This window comes from Schistocerca nitens, chromosome 3 (genome assembly GCF_023898315.1).
Source record: "Schistocerca nitens isolate TAMUIC-IGC-003100 chromosome 3, iqSchNite1.1, whole genome shotgun sequence".
Lineage (NCBI taxonomy): Eukaryota > Metazoa > Arthropoda > Insecta > Orthoptera > Acrididae > Schistocerca > Schistocerca nitens.
Window position 1 is genome coordinate 719,139,474 of NC_064616.1, and position 18,472 is coordinate 719,157,945.

Consider the following 18,472-nt stretch of genomic DNA (forward strand, 5'->3'; position numbering starts at 1 on the left):
GTCTTTAGGTTAGTTAGGTTTAAGTAGTTCTAAGTTCTAGGGGACTGATGACCTCAGATGTTAAGTCCCATAGTGCTAAGAACCATTTCTGTACCCATTTGATATCGTGCCAAATGGTGCGTTGGATCGTCAAAATTGTCGTCGCTGGAGCATTATGGGTAGGGCCCTCTTCGGAATTTTGACGATCCAAAGCGCCAGTTGGACAGCATTTGACACGATAACCCTCGGGAGGACATCCTACAACTTAAACAATGAACGGCAAGCGGAGTAATTTCTTGCATAGGAGCCAGAGTTGAACCAACGCGTTATTGACTTACTCAATTTGTGAAGCTCTTTCTCTTGAATAAATCATCCAATCTTTCTGAAACTATAATCATTTGTTTGTCTGCACGTGTACATCACATCTACTTATTTGCGTCCCATTCGGGTAGTTCCTTCGTTGTGCACCATTTTTTTTATCTTAGTGTGTACGTTAATCCGCTTAGATTTTTGATTTAAGTTCTGTTTAAGTGGGTGTAACAGATAATTTTTTTATGGGTCTGAGATTGGCAGTGCTTGTGATACCCGAAAGCTATAAAAAAATTGGCAGTGGCAACTTACGCCGACTGCTATCGATATCTACAGAGCGGAGTAATTGAGTCTGTGGTCGCTAAAACTTGAAATAAAAGAAACATGGCTTAAAAAACATAGACGTTATCAAAAGTTTGAAGGTTTCCAGTACTTCAGGTTTTAGAGTATCTCAGAGTACATTTCGTAGTCATGTAACAATGATATACATAATACCTAACTTAGACCTATTTTCAATGGCGTAACAACACCCGGTTGATGTGTCGTTGGGTCACCGACAAATCACTGTCTGTGTGTGTGTGTGTGTCTGTTTGTTTACAAACCGATAAAGGATGAATACGTCTGTGGAAGTTCTGAAACTTTTCGTCATACTGATAGGACGAAGGTGGTTTCAGTACTTAGTGTGACTGAGATTCAGTTCATCTGAAGTGAATCTAGGTAAGTCTTTTTGCTTATATTTCGGAAGAGTGAAGCGTTATTAATTAATTGTTTTAATTTAATCATGCTAACTTCACATGATAATAAATATAACTTTGTATCATCCATTTAATACTACGTTTTGAGTGGAAATGTGACTTAATAAACCAATAACACGTTTGAGAGGAGCCATGAAAGTAGTTGAAGGCACTAGAGCTGTAAAGTCTGAGGTGTGATGCTACAAAACTATCAAGACTGTTTTTGAGAAACAGATGAAATTTGTCAACAAATGGAGATCTCAATCTTGGTTCCCCAGGTGGTTAAGATACAAAAGAACCGTCCAAACTACTTGATGGATGGGTGACCCCGAAGAGCACTTCCAAGAGGTCGTCTTCATCCCATTTCTAGATTGTTGTATAACAGAGTTGAAGTTTGCAGAACATAAGAAACTGCTGTTTGCATTTTCTTCACACTTATCGATTTCAAACAGTGAAGTACTCTTAAACAATGAAAAAGAGAAGATTTGAAGGCCTTAATTGAATTTTACATTGAAGATATGGAATGTGGAGTTGAAGACGTTCTTGCTAAATTACATTTACAGAGAAGTAAGTCTGTGAAAGAAGATTCCAGATTTTCAACTTCCATGGAAGCACTTCAGTTACACATCGAAGACATGTATTCAAATATGAACAACCTTCTGAAGATACTGACCACACTTTCTGTAACTACAACCACAGCAGAGATGTCATTCTCCACACATCTGCTAAATTCAACAGAACAGGTCAGTTTTGAAGTTTATTTCATCACATCACGTCGTATGACAGTTATTAGGTTATATTTTATTAATATTTACGAGTTCTAAACATAAATGATATATTCTGCTGGATCAGTTTAATTAATTTGATAATTGTGCTTCATCCTTTCAGGAAAGATTAAATGAACTAACCCTCTCGTCCATTCATCATCCAGTATCTATAACACCATAAGGTGTTATAGACAACCCCGCCAAGAAGAATGAACTGGATATGTTGATATAAAGAAGATGCTTATTGTCTTCTGCTACTTTCGTTTCACATTTAACTATTTGAAGCCATGATTTATTTATTCATCTATAGAACAATATAGACTTATGTGGCATGGACGTCGTCGGTACTTCGCACAATGCTTCTTATGTTTAGTCTTAAATCTTTCAGAAATACTAATTTTCAGGTCGACTAATGGTTTGCCCCTTTATTCTAATGCGTGCCATGTTTTGCAAAGTGCCTTCTTTCTAGATAACTGTACTGGAAAAGAAAGCATTTGAATTGGCCTGTCGAGTCACATGCAGTTTATAGATGATAAATGTTAGTGATTTACGTCAACGCCAATACGCGTCGAAATTTTTCTAGTGCAGTGGCAGAATCTTCATTCATTTGTACCTATATCGAATGCCGTCAGATCGTTCGCAGCTTGTGGTCTTGCGGTAGCGTTCTCCCTTCCCGCTCACGGGGTCCCGGATTCGATTCCCGGCGGGGTCAGGGATTTTCTCTGCCTCGTGATGACTGCGTGTTGTGTGTTCTTCTTAATCATTGACTCGCAAGCCGCCGAAGTGGCGTCAACTAAAAAGGACCTGCAATACGGCGGCCGAACTTCCCCGCATTGGGCCTCCCGACCTACAATGCCATATAATCATTTCATTTTCCATTTCCGTCAGATGACCGAGCCGTTCTGAACAAGCGCCGAACGGCTGTGGCTATTCTGCGCGCCCAGCACCAAAGCCTTCTAGATACAAGGCCTACGCACAGCGGCCATATTGGCACGTGACGTCACAAACTGTTGGCCATCTTATCTTTAGTCGGTAGTCCTGTTGGCGTGTATGTTGTGTTGAAAGTGTGTGCCACGTGAAAGTGATATATATTTCATACAGTATTCGCCTACCGTTCTTCGAAGTATGGGATACAAGTGTTGCGTACCCTTTTTCCAGGGAAATTATAAATCCCAAAAAGGCATGAAAGTGCACATGTTTCGGTTTCCCAAATGTGTGAAGTTGAGAAATCGCCGGATTGCAGCTATTCCCAGACAGGAATTTGTGTCTACTCATCATTCAAGGATAAGTAAATGACAAAAAATTTATAGCGTGTTATTTGTGTCCATTGCACCACATTTGCCAATTGTTTTTAAAAGCAGTTATGTATCATGTGCCAGTATAATTTGTTTCTTAATTCTGGACCATTGCTGCGAGGCTAACACGAAGCTGGCTGTGAAATGTCTCTCATATTTGCAACTATTGTCACACAGAATATTTATATTAATTAGTGTGGCTCGAAAATGTTTAGTATTCCTTATCATTCCTACCAGATTATTGAGTTTCCAGTACTTTTATTTGGAAGAGCTACAGAATCATTTTGTTCAGTTTTACATGTACAGCTATTCGTAAATAATTTCAATTTGAGTAAACTACCTTAGAAAATTGCTTTAATGAATTCAGTGTTCGACAGATTAAGCAGTATAGAAAGCAGAATTTCGAGGTAAGTGCATTGTGATTAAATTAACAGCACTCTGTGACACGAATTTCAGTCAAGGATATAGGAGAAACAATCTTTTCATGTTTAAGGTTCTAAAATTCTGGAGAAACAGGGAAATAAAATATTTTTTCGGTATTTTTTATTTACTAAACATTATGTCAGGAGGAGCTACATTTCGTCGAATGATTTGAGTTTCGTGTGAGGTGAGCAAGTTTTGAAGTGGAGAGGAAAATTTACGAAAATAACCGGGCAAACAAATTCTTAAATTCTGTAGGAGCTCCAGCTGCTTTTTTTAAAACCGAAAACGTCTACTTGTTATTGCATATTGCCGATATTTTACTGCAAAAAAACGTAGCTCCTGAGGTAAAAGACAGAATTTAAAATTACAGTTTGTATTCAAGCCTAGAAACGCGTATTTACGGGAAATCGTCAAAATAATTTTACAGCTCGGAATAACATAGGGCAGTTTTGTTCAGTTACTTTACGCAATGATATAAATTTCCATACTTTCATTACAAGGCCATGTAGAAGAGGAAAGCACGAGAATCCCTATGCGCTGTCAGCTCTAAAACTCGTAAAGTTCGTATAGCTGCAGAGTACTTAACAGGAGCGTTCCGATACAGACCCGGCCATCACTATGTGACGTCACAGGTGTGCGCACAGGCCTGTAGTCTAGGTGGTGTTGCCTGCACACGCTCGCCACGGGGCTCGTTCAGGCGGCGCTGCTTTCCGAGCATAGTCTTCTTTATCGAGCGACCAGCATCGTCTGTCACCTCACCGGCGGTCCCTCTGATGTGTGTGTCACGTGCCTCGACCTACTGAGAAGCTGCACCCACCAACAAGATTTGCCGCCGGCATGTTACCTTGGGTCTGTATCTGCTCAGTTTGGCTTGTATGGAATGGAGCTTAAGTGCATTGAATTTTTGTCTCGCTGGAAACTTGATAGGTGTCAGGACCATATGGTTGCGGACGTCCTATAAACTCCGCTATTGACATGTTTAATGGAGATTATGTTCTTTATTTGTACAAATGTTTTCTATTCATTACAGAGTAGTAGTTGTAAGTGCCAAGATGAATTATGTTGCCATTCCAATGTTAGTAGCTGTTTCTTTCTTTCCTTTTAAAAGAAGTCAGTCTGTGGTAACGGGAAGCAATATTCTGGTAATGTTTTGAGTATTGAGTAAGTGGTCCTATTTTGACTATTTCTTAAAACCTCTCTTAAGGCTGATTTTTATTTTGAAAGGATCTGCCTGGATTTAAAATCACAATGCATGTTATGTAATTGTTTTAAAAAGGTAAACGTAAATGGCGCCACAGATCCGAAATTTTTAGGGTATTTCAGTAGTGGCACTGGCAGCTGAATCCTGTTGTTGTTGTTGTGGTCTTCAGTCCTGAGACTGGTTTGATGCAGCTTTCCACGCTACTCTATCCTGTGCCAGCTTCTTCATCTCCCAGTACCTACTGCAACCTACATCCTTCTGAACCCGCTTAGTGGTCTCCCTCTACGATTTTTACCCTCCACGCTGCCCTCCAATACTAAATTGGTGATCCCTTTATGCCTCAGAACATGTCCTACAAACCGATCCCTTCATCTAGTCAAGTTGTGCCACAAACTTCTCTTCTCCCCAATCCTATTCAATACCTCCTCATTAGTTACGTGATCTACCCACCTTATCTTCAGAATTCTTCTGTAGCACCACATTTCGAAAGCTTCTATTCTCTTCTTGTCCAAACTAGTTATTGTCCATGTTTCACTTCCATACATGGCTACACTCCATACAAATACTTTCAGAAACGACTTTCTGACACTTAAATCTATACTCGATGTTAACAAATTTCTCTTCTTGAGAAACGCTTTCCTTGCCATTGCCAGTCTACATTTTATATCCTCTCTACTTCGACCATCATCAGATATTTTGCTCCCCAAATAGCAAAACTCCTTTACTACTTCAAGTGTCTCATTTCCTAACCTAATTCCCTCAGCATCACCCGACTTAATTCGACTACATTCCATTATCCTCGTTTTACTTTTGTTGATGTTCATCTTATATCCTCCTTTCAAGACGCTATCCATTCCATTCAACTGCTCTTCCAAGTCCTTTGTTGTCTCTGACAGAATTACAATATCATTTGCGAACCTCAAAGTTTTTATTTCTTCTCCATGGATTTTAATAGCTACTCCAAACTTTTCTTTTGTTTCCTTTACTGCTTGCTCAATATACAGATTGAATAACATCGGGGAGAGGCTACAACCCTGTCTCACTCCCTTCCCAACCACTGCTTCCCTTTCATGCCACTCGACTCTTATAACTGCCATCTGGTTTCTGTACAAATTGTAAATAGCCTTTCGCTCCCTGTATTTTACCCCTGCCACCTTCAGAATTTGAAAGAGAGTATTCCAATGAGCATTGTCGAAAGCTTTCTCAAAGTCTACAAATGCTAGAAACATAGGTTTGCCTTTCCTTAATCTTTCTTTTAAGATAAGTCGTAGGGTCAGTATTGCCTCACGTGTTCCAACATTTGTACGGAATCCGAACTGATCTTCCCCGAGATCGGCTACTTTTAGTTTTTCCATTTGTCTGTAAAGAATTCGCGTTAGTATTTTGCAACTGTGACTTATTAAACTGATAGTTCGGTAATTTTCACATCTGTCAACACCTGCTTTCTTTGGGATTGGAATTATTATATTCTTCTTGAATTCTGAGGGTATTTCGCCTGTCTCATACATCTTGCTCACCAGATGGTAGAATTTTGTCAGGACTGGCTCTCCCCAGGCTGTCAGTAGTTCTAATGGAATTTGGTCTACTCCGGGGGCCTTGTTTCGACTCAGGTCTTTCAGTGTTCTGTCAAACTCTTTACGCAGTATCATATCCTCCATTTCATCTTTATCCTCTTCCATTTCCATAACATTGTCTCAAGTATGTCGCCCTTGTATAGACACTCTATATATTCCTTCCACCTTTCTGCTTTCCCTTCTTTGGTTAGAACTGGGTTTCCATCTAAGCTCTTGATATTCATGCAAGTGTTTCTCTCTTCTCCAAAGGTCTCTTTAATTTTCCTGTAAGCAGTATCTATTTTACCCCTAGTGAGATAAGCCTCCACATCCTTACATTTGTCCTCTAGCCATCCCTGCTTAGCCATTTTGCACTTCCTGTCGATCTCATTTTTGAGACGTTTGTATTCCTTTTTGCTGCTTCATTTACTGCATTTTTATATTTTCTCCTTTCATCAATTTAATTCAATATTTCTTCTGTTACCCAAGGGTTTCTACTAGCCCTCGTCTTTTTACCTATTTGATCCTCTGCTGCCTTCACTATTTCATCCCTCAAAGCTACCCATTGTTCTTCTACTGTATTTCTTTCCACCATTCTTGTCAATTGTTCCCTTATGCTCTCCCTGAAACTCTGTACACATCTGGTTCTTTCAGTTCATCCAGGTCCCACCTCCTTAAATTCCCACCTTTTTGCAGTTTCTTCAGTTTTAATCTACAGTTCATAACCAATAGATTTTGGTCAGAGTCCACATCTGCCCCTGGAAATGTCTTACAATTTAAAACCTGGTTCCTAAATCTCTGTCTTACCATTATATTATCTGTCTGATACCTTTTCGTATCCCCAGGGTTCTTCGATGTATGCAACCTTCTTTCATGATTCTTGAACCAAGTGTTAGCTATGATTAAGTTATGTTCTGTGCAAAATGCTACCAGACGGCTTCCTCTTTCATTTCTTAGTCCCAATCCATATTCACCTACTATGTTTCCTTCTCTCCCTTTTCCTACTGACGAATTCCAGTCACCCATGACTATTAAATTTTCGTCTCCGTTCACTATCTGAATAATTTATTGTTTCTCATCATACATTTCATCAATTTCTTCGTCATCTGCAGAACTAGTTGGCTTATAAACTTGTACTACTGTAGTAGGCGTGGGCTTTGTGTCTATCTTGGCCACAATAATGCGTTCACTATGCTGTTTGTAGTAGCTTACCTGCACTCCTATTTTTTATTCATTATTAAACCTACTCCTGCATTACCCCTATTTGCTTTTGTATTTATAACCCTGTATTCACCTGACCAAAAGTCTTGTTCCTCCTGCCACCGAACTTCACTAATTCCCATTATATCTAACTTTAACCTATCCATTTCCCTTTCTAAATTTTCTAACCTACCTGCCCGTTTAAGGGATCTGACATTCCACGCTCCGATCCGTAGAACGCCAGTTTTCTTTCTCCTGATAACGACGTCCTCTTGAGTAGTCCCCGCCCAGAGATCCGAATGGGGGACTATTTTACCTCAGGAATATTTTACCCAAGAGGACGCCATCATCATTTAATCATACAGTAAAGCTGCATGCCCTCGGGAAAAATTACGGTTGTAGTTTCCCCTTGCTTTCAGCCGTTCGCAGTACCAGAACAGCAAGGCCATTTTGGTTAGTGTTACAAGGCCAGATGAGTCAATCATCCCAACTGTTGCTCCTGCAACTACTGAAAAGGCTGCTGCCCCTCTTCAGAAACTGCACGTTTGTCTGGCCTCTCAACAGATACCATCTGAGCACCGAAGCACGACTCACGCCCGGTCCTCACAGCTTTACTTCTGCCAGTATCTCGTCTCCTACCTTCCAAACTTTTGTGCTTCGGTAGCTCAGATAGTAGAGCACTTGCCCGCGAAAGGCAAAGGTCCCGAGTTCGAGTCTCGGTCGGGCACACAGTTTTAATCTGCCAGGAAGTTTCATTTTAAAACTATTTGTGATATTAAAATTTTAATATCTTAGGAAACTTTGATGTAAGAAAGATACTGTAGGTGTGAAACACTGGTCCAAAGTAAGAGAGGGCTTGATGGCCCTAATCAGGTCAGGTTGAATAAATAAATCAATTAATAAATGCCTCCATATGAGCCATAATTTGTTATATTTTCTTCATGGTTCTTATGCAACATGTGTATTGGCACTAGTAGAATCATCCTACAGTCATTGCAAATGCTGACTCTGTAAGTTTTTCAACAGTTTTTCTCAAAAAGAACATCGTCTTTGTTCAAGTGATTTCCATTTTAGGAAAAGGCCATGTGCACTTTACTAGAACCTGCTACCTAAGTATGTGTGTAGTGCACACCTGACGTATGAAGGAGAGTCCTAAAATTCTCTACACAATAATGCACACTTACCAAATAAAAAATTATTGAACTCATCCACTTGTAATATTTGATAAATATCTGCGAAACTCATACTGCCTTAATATTACTTCTAGCTGTAGATGGATTATAGGACGTGAAAATTTGTGTATTATGTTTAATAAACTTGTCTGTAGTTCTTTATACATGCCTGGTTTTAAATGTGGTTTTTTGTGTTGTCTACTTATACCGTCAGATTTCAAGCGGCAAATAATATGATCAGACTGCTCCAGTTGTTAATTTTTTATTAATCTTATAATATATTGCAATTCCAAATAACAGTAAATTTTACAATAAGAATCCTAGTATCATACTTGAAGTTGCATTGAACTCATCAACTAGACACAATACCTCTGGTGTATTTGCTTTTTTTGTGTAATGTTTGTATGGTCTGTAATGTAATTTCACTGAAAATATGTATTATCTCTCATTCATTTAATACCTCTAATCGGCTACAGTGTCGTCTCCACCCCATTAAGTCAGTGGGTACACACCTCCTCAGAAATACCTGTATCCTGAGGCTCAACCAACAACTCTACCTGAATATCTCGCAAGCTTCATCTGGCTTTCTAGCCACGGCTAGCTGGACAAGTCATCAAATACTTAACACTGTCCCTCACACCACAAGCTAGCTTCTAGTGCTGTCACAAATATTATTGCACCATCCTTCGTGCTTGATGCATTATCTGACAGTGATGGTATCTTCAAGAATAATAACTGTCCATGTTACAAGATGAGAATTCTACTACAGTGGTTTGGGAAAGATGATACTGAATGCATATTGACATCTTGGCGTCTGGGAACCTACCGCACGCCAGCTCTGCATGTAAAAACCATGGGCCCTTTCATTTACAAGGACTGTGTGACCTGTGCAATGATGCGTGGTACGACACCTCTGGATACGACCAAGGACTTCCCAAACTGAAGGCACTTATTATCAATATTGTTGGTTGGTTGGTTGGTTTGAGGATGAAAGGGACCAAACTACAAAGGTCATCGGTCCCATCAATATTGTACTGCAAAGGTTGTTGCAAAGGTGGACCAGCACGATATTAAGCAGGTGGTCATAATTTTTTTGGTAGTCACTTCATACTAGAGATAAAAAGTATAGTGATACGGCATGCTTTGCTGGGAAACCCCAAAGTGGAAGTTCAGGGACCTAACTGGAGATATTTTCGTTTCCTTCTCGCGCAATGGCAGCTTTCCTTGGTGAAGTTTGAGAGTTATCTGTTTTAAGTGTATCTGAAAAGTGTATGTGACTATAATGGTGGTGTAGTGTCACATTTGTGTTGAATGGTGGTGAGAAAAGGGAGATGTAACCCAATTCCAGCACATGCCTACTCCTGTCGAATAGCTCTCAGGAGAGACTTGGAATTTTATCCAGGATTTGGCGCAAAGTCTGGTGATCAGGAATTCTGCATCACTACCACACCTTCCATTGCGCCAGATGGACATTCACATAAGATGCATTCCAACACAAACATATAGCGCAACCATTTTGGTTACACATTTGTGAATTCTACATTACTGTTCATCATAGGGAAACACACAGGAAACCAGTGTATTGTTGAAAGAATGAAAAAAATGTCATGATGAATTGTGAAAAATTCGAAACTGTTAACGGCACTTTTTGAATAAAATAATGTAAAACCAGTTTGTGGTTTGTTGCTGTTCATCATCAACAAAGCATTTTTGTTTAACCATGTCTCATTGATGGACTTTAAGTACACAGTCAAATGACTTTCAAGTGGCTCAAGGACGCTATTATATGCAGCAGTGTGTTAGTCATAATATTCTGGCTACACATTTCATTAATGATGTATCTGGGAACAGAAGTCTTTAGGTTCATTAGGTCTTACCTTCAACATAAAATCACGGACGCTGATGCCATGGTCCCACACGAGGCTGTCGTTGCAGAAGAGCCTCTCGTCGGCCACTGGTACAGCTGTCTCTCGCTTGAACAACGCATTTGCATAAACATGCACTGCGTCGTACGCCAGTGCTGTTTCCACCTGTAATATAAATGATAATTGCGCCTCATTGTCTCTGTTGATAAAGATGGTGACAATCTATCTAACCGTCTACACTTTTTCTCAATCGTGTTTCTCAAAGACTTTATCATTTTAACATTGCTGTTACCTGTAGTATTTTCTTATATAAATATATTTTTTCTTGTGATTTCATATCTCTCAGTGTTGCATAAGTGTCGAGTTAACAGTCATGTTTCAAAAATAAAGCGTTAAAACAATTAGTAATACACGGATCTTCATTAGAATTTACCATCTCATGAATAATTCTGAAGTAGTGAAAGAATTTAAGTAGTACTTTAGATCTATGAGAATAATTTCGTCGAAAATGAGCTACGAGAGGTGTTCAATAAGTAAAGCAGCCCACTTTGTATTCTGAGCCAGTTTCTGTTGAAAATATGCGAATTTTTTTACAGAATGTCGTGGAATATTCCCACTTTAGCCCCTGTAGTTACACGAAGTTCCGATAGGTAGCGGTGCGTTCCAAGCAGAGAGCTGTCATTGATTTTTTTATTTTTTTTTTTTATTTTTTTGCGGTAAACCATACCATGACAGATATTCATAGGCGCTTGTAGAATGTCTACGGAGACCTGGTAGTGAACAACAGCACGGTGAGTCATTGGGCGAGGCGTCTCTCATCATCACGACAAGGTTGCACAAACCTGACCGATCTCCCTCGTACCGGCCAACAGCACACAGCTGTGACTCCAGCAATGTTGGAAAGTGCGGACACTCTCATTCTAGGTGGTGGATGGATCTCAAACAAACACCTCGCTGCTCAACCGGATGTCTCTTTTGGTTTTCTTCAAAAGACTTGATTAGTCTATTCTTCCTCAGCCACCCTACAGGCCAGATCTCGCATCTTCCGACTTCCATCTGTTTGGCCCAATGAAGGCTGCACTCACGTGAACTAGTACATGGATGACGGGGAGGTTATTGATGCTGTAAGACATTGGCTCTGGCGTTGACCGGTAGAGTGGTGCCGTGAGGACATAGAGCCCCTCTCAGTAACGTGACGTAAGGACGTTGCATTGAACGGAGTTTATGCTGAAATATAGAGTTTTGTAGCCAAACGATTGAGGAATAACATGGTATACTGGAGTCTTGAATAAAACCAATCTGCTTTCAGAAAGAAAAATGTGTTGCATTACTTATTGAACGCCCCTCATAACAAGCGTCTGGATTAAAAATGAACAGTTGGTGCGCATTGTTCGAATTAGAGTTACTTTGTACACATATCAAAAAGCCTGCGGCAATGAAGTAAAGATAAGTTGTCTAGCAGTTGGTGTAACTTACATTACTTATCCGTTGAACAAGTATGAGACTTAAATGTTATCAACTGATGCTTAAGGAATCCCGTTTCTTAGAATATTAGGATAGGTGAAATTTAAACGTTCGATTTGTTCATAATGGCCTCAATTAAATCTTCCTGCCCCACGACTAAAGTAATCTGTTTTTGCATTATCCAGCGTTAAACCGTCTCTTCAGTGCCTTATCCCTTAACATGAAGTAGGTTAAAAGTTTATTGAATACCGCCATAAAGCAGAGGATACAAACAAGATCTTCAAACTAATCTCAACTTGCCGCGATACAACTTATATACCGCTTACGAAGCCATTGAAAACTGTTAACGAAGTATACGGAAATCGAAGAAGTGATGTCACAATTGTGTGGGTACTCGTCGAAATACGTATGTGGAAATATGTTCTATGGCCGTTGGGATCGATATGACAGAAGCAGGTCTCATCCTCTGCAATGATTGTTTGCAGAAAACGAGATCCTTGGTCATAATTGTCAATAAAATCTCCAGCAGCAGCTAACAGTAATAGTTCATCTAATGAAGCGGTCGAAAGAAATCAAACACTAAACGTTACTCAGAACTGGACTGCACTGTTACCTCAGGTTCTCTCCACATGGAGTATATAAAGATCTTATGTTAATAGAGGTGTAAAACCACTCACAGTAACTTACAAGTACAGAATCCAAAAATGAAACAGCGTCATGTGGCTTGCTTTTCGCCTGATTAACGGTCAAACTAATGATCCACAGTCTCTAGCCCCTCTTCTGAGGCGATTTTTGCCACATATTGTCAATATCACCTCCGCTATGGGATAATGTATGTAAAAATGCAAATTCATAGTGTAATTCATATTTCATGTTAAGCGGCAGTTGTTTTATATCTGTATCTACGTCTGTACTTAGCAAGTCACCTTACGATGTGCAGTGAAATGTACTTTGTGTTCGTTTAAATTTGGCATGCTTTCTTCGTTGTTTCCGCAACTGTGTTCTGACCTGTTTTGTGTACCATGAGGGGTCAGTTCCGTCTTTTGTTAATGTCTTTGGTACAAATTGCTCAGTCGCTGTTGATACTACTTCTCTGAATGAAAGCCACATCTGGTCTACACTTACATTGTTAATTTGGAAGGAGTGGAGATTGTCTCTCAGGAAGGCTTTCCTGAATAAATGTATTTTTCGATTATTTTTGGTGGATTTGGGAGTTAACGGTATTCAGTCTCGCTACGACAACGCTGTATTCACTAATTCCTGTACCTGTTTTGGTGCACGTTATCAGCTGAGAATTTTTTGTTAGTAGTTGGCCAAGTGTTTTTTCACAACCGTTTACTGTCCGAGTGGGCCAGTGAACTAACTGCACCAAATAATTTTCAGAGATTGCGTTAGCACAATTTCGGATGATGTTTTATGCATACCTCCACATTTAAACATCAATTTTCGCCAACATATTGAAGTCACCACCAACTATAATTGTATGAGCCTGATATTCGTTTTAAACTAGACTCAAGGTTTCTGTGAACCTTTCAGAAATTGTATCATCTGAGTTGGGAGGTCAGTAAAAGAATCCAATTATTATTTTATTTCAGTTGCCAGGAATGACCTCTAGCCATACTAACTCACAGGAAATGTCTGCTTTAATTTCGCTACAACATAAACTACTTCTAACAGGAACAAATACGCCATCACTAACTGTATTCAGCATATCCTTTCTGAATACTGTTAAGTCCTTCACAAAAATTTCGGCTGAATTTATTTCCGACTTTAGCCAGCTTTCAGTGCCTATAGCGATATTAGCATCAATGAGTTCTAATAGCGCTTCGAGCTCTGGAGCTCTGGTATTTTCCCAACACAGCTACGGCAGCTTCAATTTTTATACCGATAGTACTAGATCTGTATTCTTCCTGTGTTCGACCTGGACCCATTGAGACTGAAGCCCTGTTTGTGTTTCCTCGAGGCCCTCTATCCTAAAAACCGCCCAGACCACGCCACAAGCCCCTCTACCTGTGTAGCCGTCTCCTGTGTGTAATGGGCTCCTGAACTATGTATTTAGCGTAATCCGAAAAGCCACCACCTAATGGCGCAAATCGAGGAATCTGAAGCCTACATGGCCGCAGAACGGTCTCAGCCTTTAATTCGAATCCTACACTTGGCTCCATAGTAAGAGGTCCGCAGTTAGTTCTGTCGTCTATACAACAAATGGTGAACTCTGTTTTCATCTCGCAAGCGCGACTGGTAGCCTTTACCACTTCAGACACCCGCTAAAAACCAGAGACAATCTCTTCCAGTTCAAAGCGACATATATCATTGGTACCGACGTGAGTCACCACCTGCAGATGGCTGCATCCTATGCTCTTCGTGGTATCCGGAACGACTCAATCCATGTCTGGAATGACTCCACCTGGTATGCACATGGAGTGCACACAGGCTTTCTTCACCTTGTTGGTAATCACATCCTAAGGAACCCCATAACGTGCACCGAGCGAGGTTTCGCAGTGGTTAGCATACTGGACTCGCACTCGGGATGGCGACGGTTCAATCCCGCGTCCGGCCATCCTGATTTAGGTTTTCCGTGATTTCCCTAAATCGCTCCAGGCCAATGCCGGGATGGTTCCTTTGAAAGGGCACTGCCGACTTCCATCCCCGTCCTTCCCTAATCCGATGAGACCGATGACCTCGCTGTCTGGTCTCCTCCCCCAAACAATCCAACCCAACCCATAACGTGCCTAACCCTGGGGCTCCCTACTTCCAATAATTCCACACTCTGTGACTGCCCAGATTTTGCAGGTTAAGAGGTTTCCTCAGAAACAGGTCAAGCGACTGCGTCTTGAGTGAGAGACATTGTCAGCCACAGACACTATCTGGAATCTATTTGTCAAACTAACCAGGGAGGCCTTACGTTTGGGCCCCGGGAAGTCTTTGGCAGTATGCCACTCTCCTGCGTGACCTCCCATTCGACCACGGGTGAGGGGTCAGCTTCAATGAGAGCAGTAACTGGGCTGGTCATCTGTGCGAAACAATCGACCATCTCGTGGGTCGTGCTGGACGTCCAGTTGGTCCCCACGGCCGCTCCACAACAGTGATGCCCATCCACTGCAGTCTCAAACTGTGTAACCAAAACCAACACAGTCTAGAATTGAGACTGAAGAGTCACCAAGTCAGCTCGCGTCCTCACACAGCAATCACAGTCCCTAGCCATACTAAAGACCGTGGAAAACTACGCTACACAGACAAACGATTATCGACACGAACTGCGGAACTCTGCTGTAGACACTAACGAACATAGAACTGTGTTTAGTAAATTTGATTAACACGCAGAGATTCAAACACTAAACAACCAAAGCACACAGATGAGACTAAATAACTCGTTCCTTGTTAGAAACTTGTAAAATGTCACAAAAATGGTTACTTTTCGACACAAACGAAAACGCAAGAACTGTGTCTCGTGAATAATTTAACACGTAGAAATACAAAAAATAAACTACCAAATCATACAGATGAAAATTTATAATTCGCTCCAGGTTAGAAACTCTAAAAATGTCCTAAAATCAATTACTTCCCTGATGTTGCTGTTGCTCAGTCGGCGGCTGCCGCCTGATTGGCCGGACTGCTGCCTACGAGTGACCACTAGCTTTCCATTCTGTTGCATCACCTGCAACTAATTTTGGACGAGCATCTCTGTAACTCTTCGTAAATGAACCAGTGAGTAAACTCTCTTTGTTTATTTGGACCATGTTTTGATTTTCGCTCTCAATCCTATCTGCTATGGATGGCACAAATGGTTCAAATGGCTCTGATCACTATGGGACTTAAAATCTGAGGTCATCAGTCCCCTAGAACTTAGAACTACTTAAACATAACTAACCTAATTACGTCACATACATCCATGCCCGAGGCATGATCGAACCTGCGACCGTAGCAGTCGCGCGGTTCCGGATTGAAGCGCTTATAACCGCTCGGCCACCGCGGCCGGCTTGTCTGCTATGTATCCCAGACTGAAGAGCAATATTCAAGCATTGGTCGAATGAGAGTTCTGTAAGCTACCTCCTTCGTAGGCAAATAGGTCACACACGGTATGTGTTCGGAGCCATCTTTTGAACTAATGAAAGGAAATTTCATCTGCAACCAAGATCGCTGGATAATAATTTTATTTCACTATGACCTGTTTCGACATATGCTCTCTGTCGTCATCCGATCTTCGGAGTTCCTGACTTGATGCTGTCGGTGAACAAAGATACTTTTCACCGCTATGTCACTCCAGTGAACACGAATGGTGCTAAGCGTATCTTATATTCTTATTACTGACAAACCATGTAGTCTGTACTATATCTCAAACTGAACATTGGTCTGTAGTTCAACTGATGAAGTTAATTATTGTTTTTTCTTTCGTGTGTCATTACAAGGTGTTTTGTGGCTGAATTCATATTCCACGGAAATAGTTAATGAATGTATTACTGTCCTGTGATACACGCATCTGATAGCTCTCGAATTAATTTCAGATACTGCGTTACCCAAAGTGTCTAGCTGACTGTTTTGCAAATGTTTGCCGGCCGGAGTGGCCGTGCGGTTCTAGGCACTACAGTCTGGAGCCGAGCGACCGCTACGGTCGCAGGTTCGAATCCTGCCTCGGGCATGGATGTGTGTGATGTCCTTAGGTTAGTTAGGTTTAATTAGTTCTAAGCTCTAGGCGACTGATGACCTCAGAGGTTAAGTCGCATAGTGCTCAGAGCCATTTTAACCATTTTTTTTGCAAATGTTTGATCGCCAACGACAGCCGTGTTTGAGAAATAGTCGGTATCAGTAATGGCGTTGAATATGAAGATTATAATGCCAACAATGCAGTGTTTGATACATACAGTGAATCAGACGCCGACTAGTCGTATCCATTCGTCACCTTGCAACATATGCTGTTCAGTTTTCGAGAATCTACGTAATGTCACTGGGATCACGCCAATATGTAAACATACCAGTGAGATAGATATGTGTATTTTCAAAACACTGAATATCCTGACTGCGCCACTTGATCGAGACTGTTGTATGATCCCAGCTATCCTAATCAAATCGTTAATAAGATAGATTGCGATGTCGTATACGATAAAAGCTGTTTAAATGTCAGAACACTTCACAGCTATTGGTTTTCCCTTCTAATGTGAGCATTCGCAGCAATTACATTTTGGAACGGATTTCTTTACTACTACCTCTCTATCAACCAAATAGCACAAGTTTTAATTACACCATCTTGAAATAGTTCACACATACACCCAGGAACACTGAAAATAGCGCACCCAGAGGGGAGAACGGTACAAACTGCTGTCGGACAGGGGCCTATTTAAACGGCGCATGGTGGGCGAGTCATTTAAGTGACGATCACATCCCGATTCAAGGAGAACGTTAGTAGTTGCAGAATTCTAAATGGAAAATTTGGAAATTTGTGGTAAGATCTTATGGGACCAAACCGCTGAGGTCATCGGTTCCTAATCTTACACACTACTTAATCTAACTTATGATAAGGACAACACACACACCCATGCCCGAGGGAGGACTCGAACCTCTGACGGGGGGAGCCGCGCGAACAGTGACAAGGCGCCTTAGACCGCACGGCTACACCTCGCTGCGATTCTACATGGACGTCCGCCTCCATAGCCGAGTGGTCACCGCGACAAAATGCCATGCAAGCGGACCGGGTTCTGTTCCCGGCCGGGTCGGAGATTTTTCCAGCACGGGGACTGGCTGGTGTGTTGTCTTAATCATCATCCCATTCTCATCGACATGCAAGTCGCCCAAGTGGCGTCAACTGGAAGGATTTGCACCAGGCAACCGGTCTACATGACGGAAGGTCCTAGTGAAATGCACATTTCACTTCCACTTAGAAGTGTTAGATGACATTTCTCACAGTTAAGCCGGTTTGAGAAGGGTCTACCTAGCGGTATGAAAACCGCAGGCTAGTCGACACGTCAAGTGGCTCGCAAGGTCGATCCTTCGGAGTGTTCCATGAGACGACGTTGGGAGCAGTGGACACGAGATAGCACCCACGGTGCGACGTACCTTATCTGGAGCGACAAGGAAGACGACGAAGCGAGGTGATCGAAGGATCGTGCGGCAAGCGATCAGGGATCCTACAGTGGCTCGCACCACGACACAAGTAGGTGTACTGGCTCCGGTATTTTCTCATACCATCCTTGCGGATGTGAATTTGCAACCTAGGCGCCCTTGTCGTGTGCTAACGTTAGCAGCGAGACAACGGCCACTCCGTCTACAGTGGTGCCCAGCGAGAACGGTGTGTACTGCTACAGACTGGCGAAACATGCTGTTTAGTGACGAATACCGATTCGCTTTGGGGAGAGATGATAACCATATACGGGTGTGGAGATATCCTGGTAACGATATACCTACGCTTTCGTGCGCCACACCGCTCGCACAGCTGGTGCCATAGCCTATGATAGCCGATCCCCTGTAACTGTGGTATGTGTAACCTTAACAGGCCAGGTTATATTGAAGTCTTTC

General features: G+C 41.5%; 1 protein-coding gene across 1 annotated transcript in view; it reads right to left on the reverse strand.

Annotated features, from left to right (window-relative positions):
- Nucleotides 1-18,472, reverse strand: part of LOC126249404 (glutamate receptor ionotropic, kainate 2-like) — a 376,144-nt gene that overhangs the window by 228,099 nt on the left and 129,573 nt on the right. Inside the window, exon 7 of the mRNA XM_049951058.1 lies at nt 10,511-10,663. Within this exon, the coding sequence (XP_049807015.1) occupies nt 10,511-10,663 (153 nt within the window). The remainder of the gene's footprint in view (nt 1-10,510; nt 10,664-18,472) is intronic.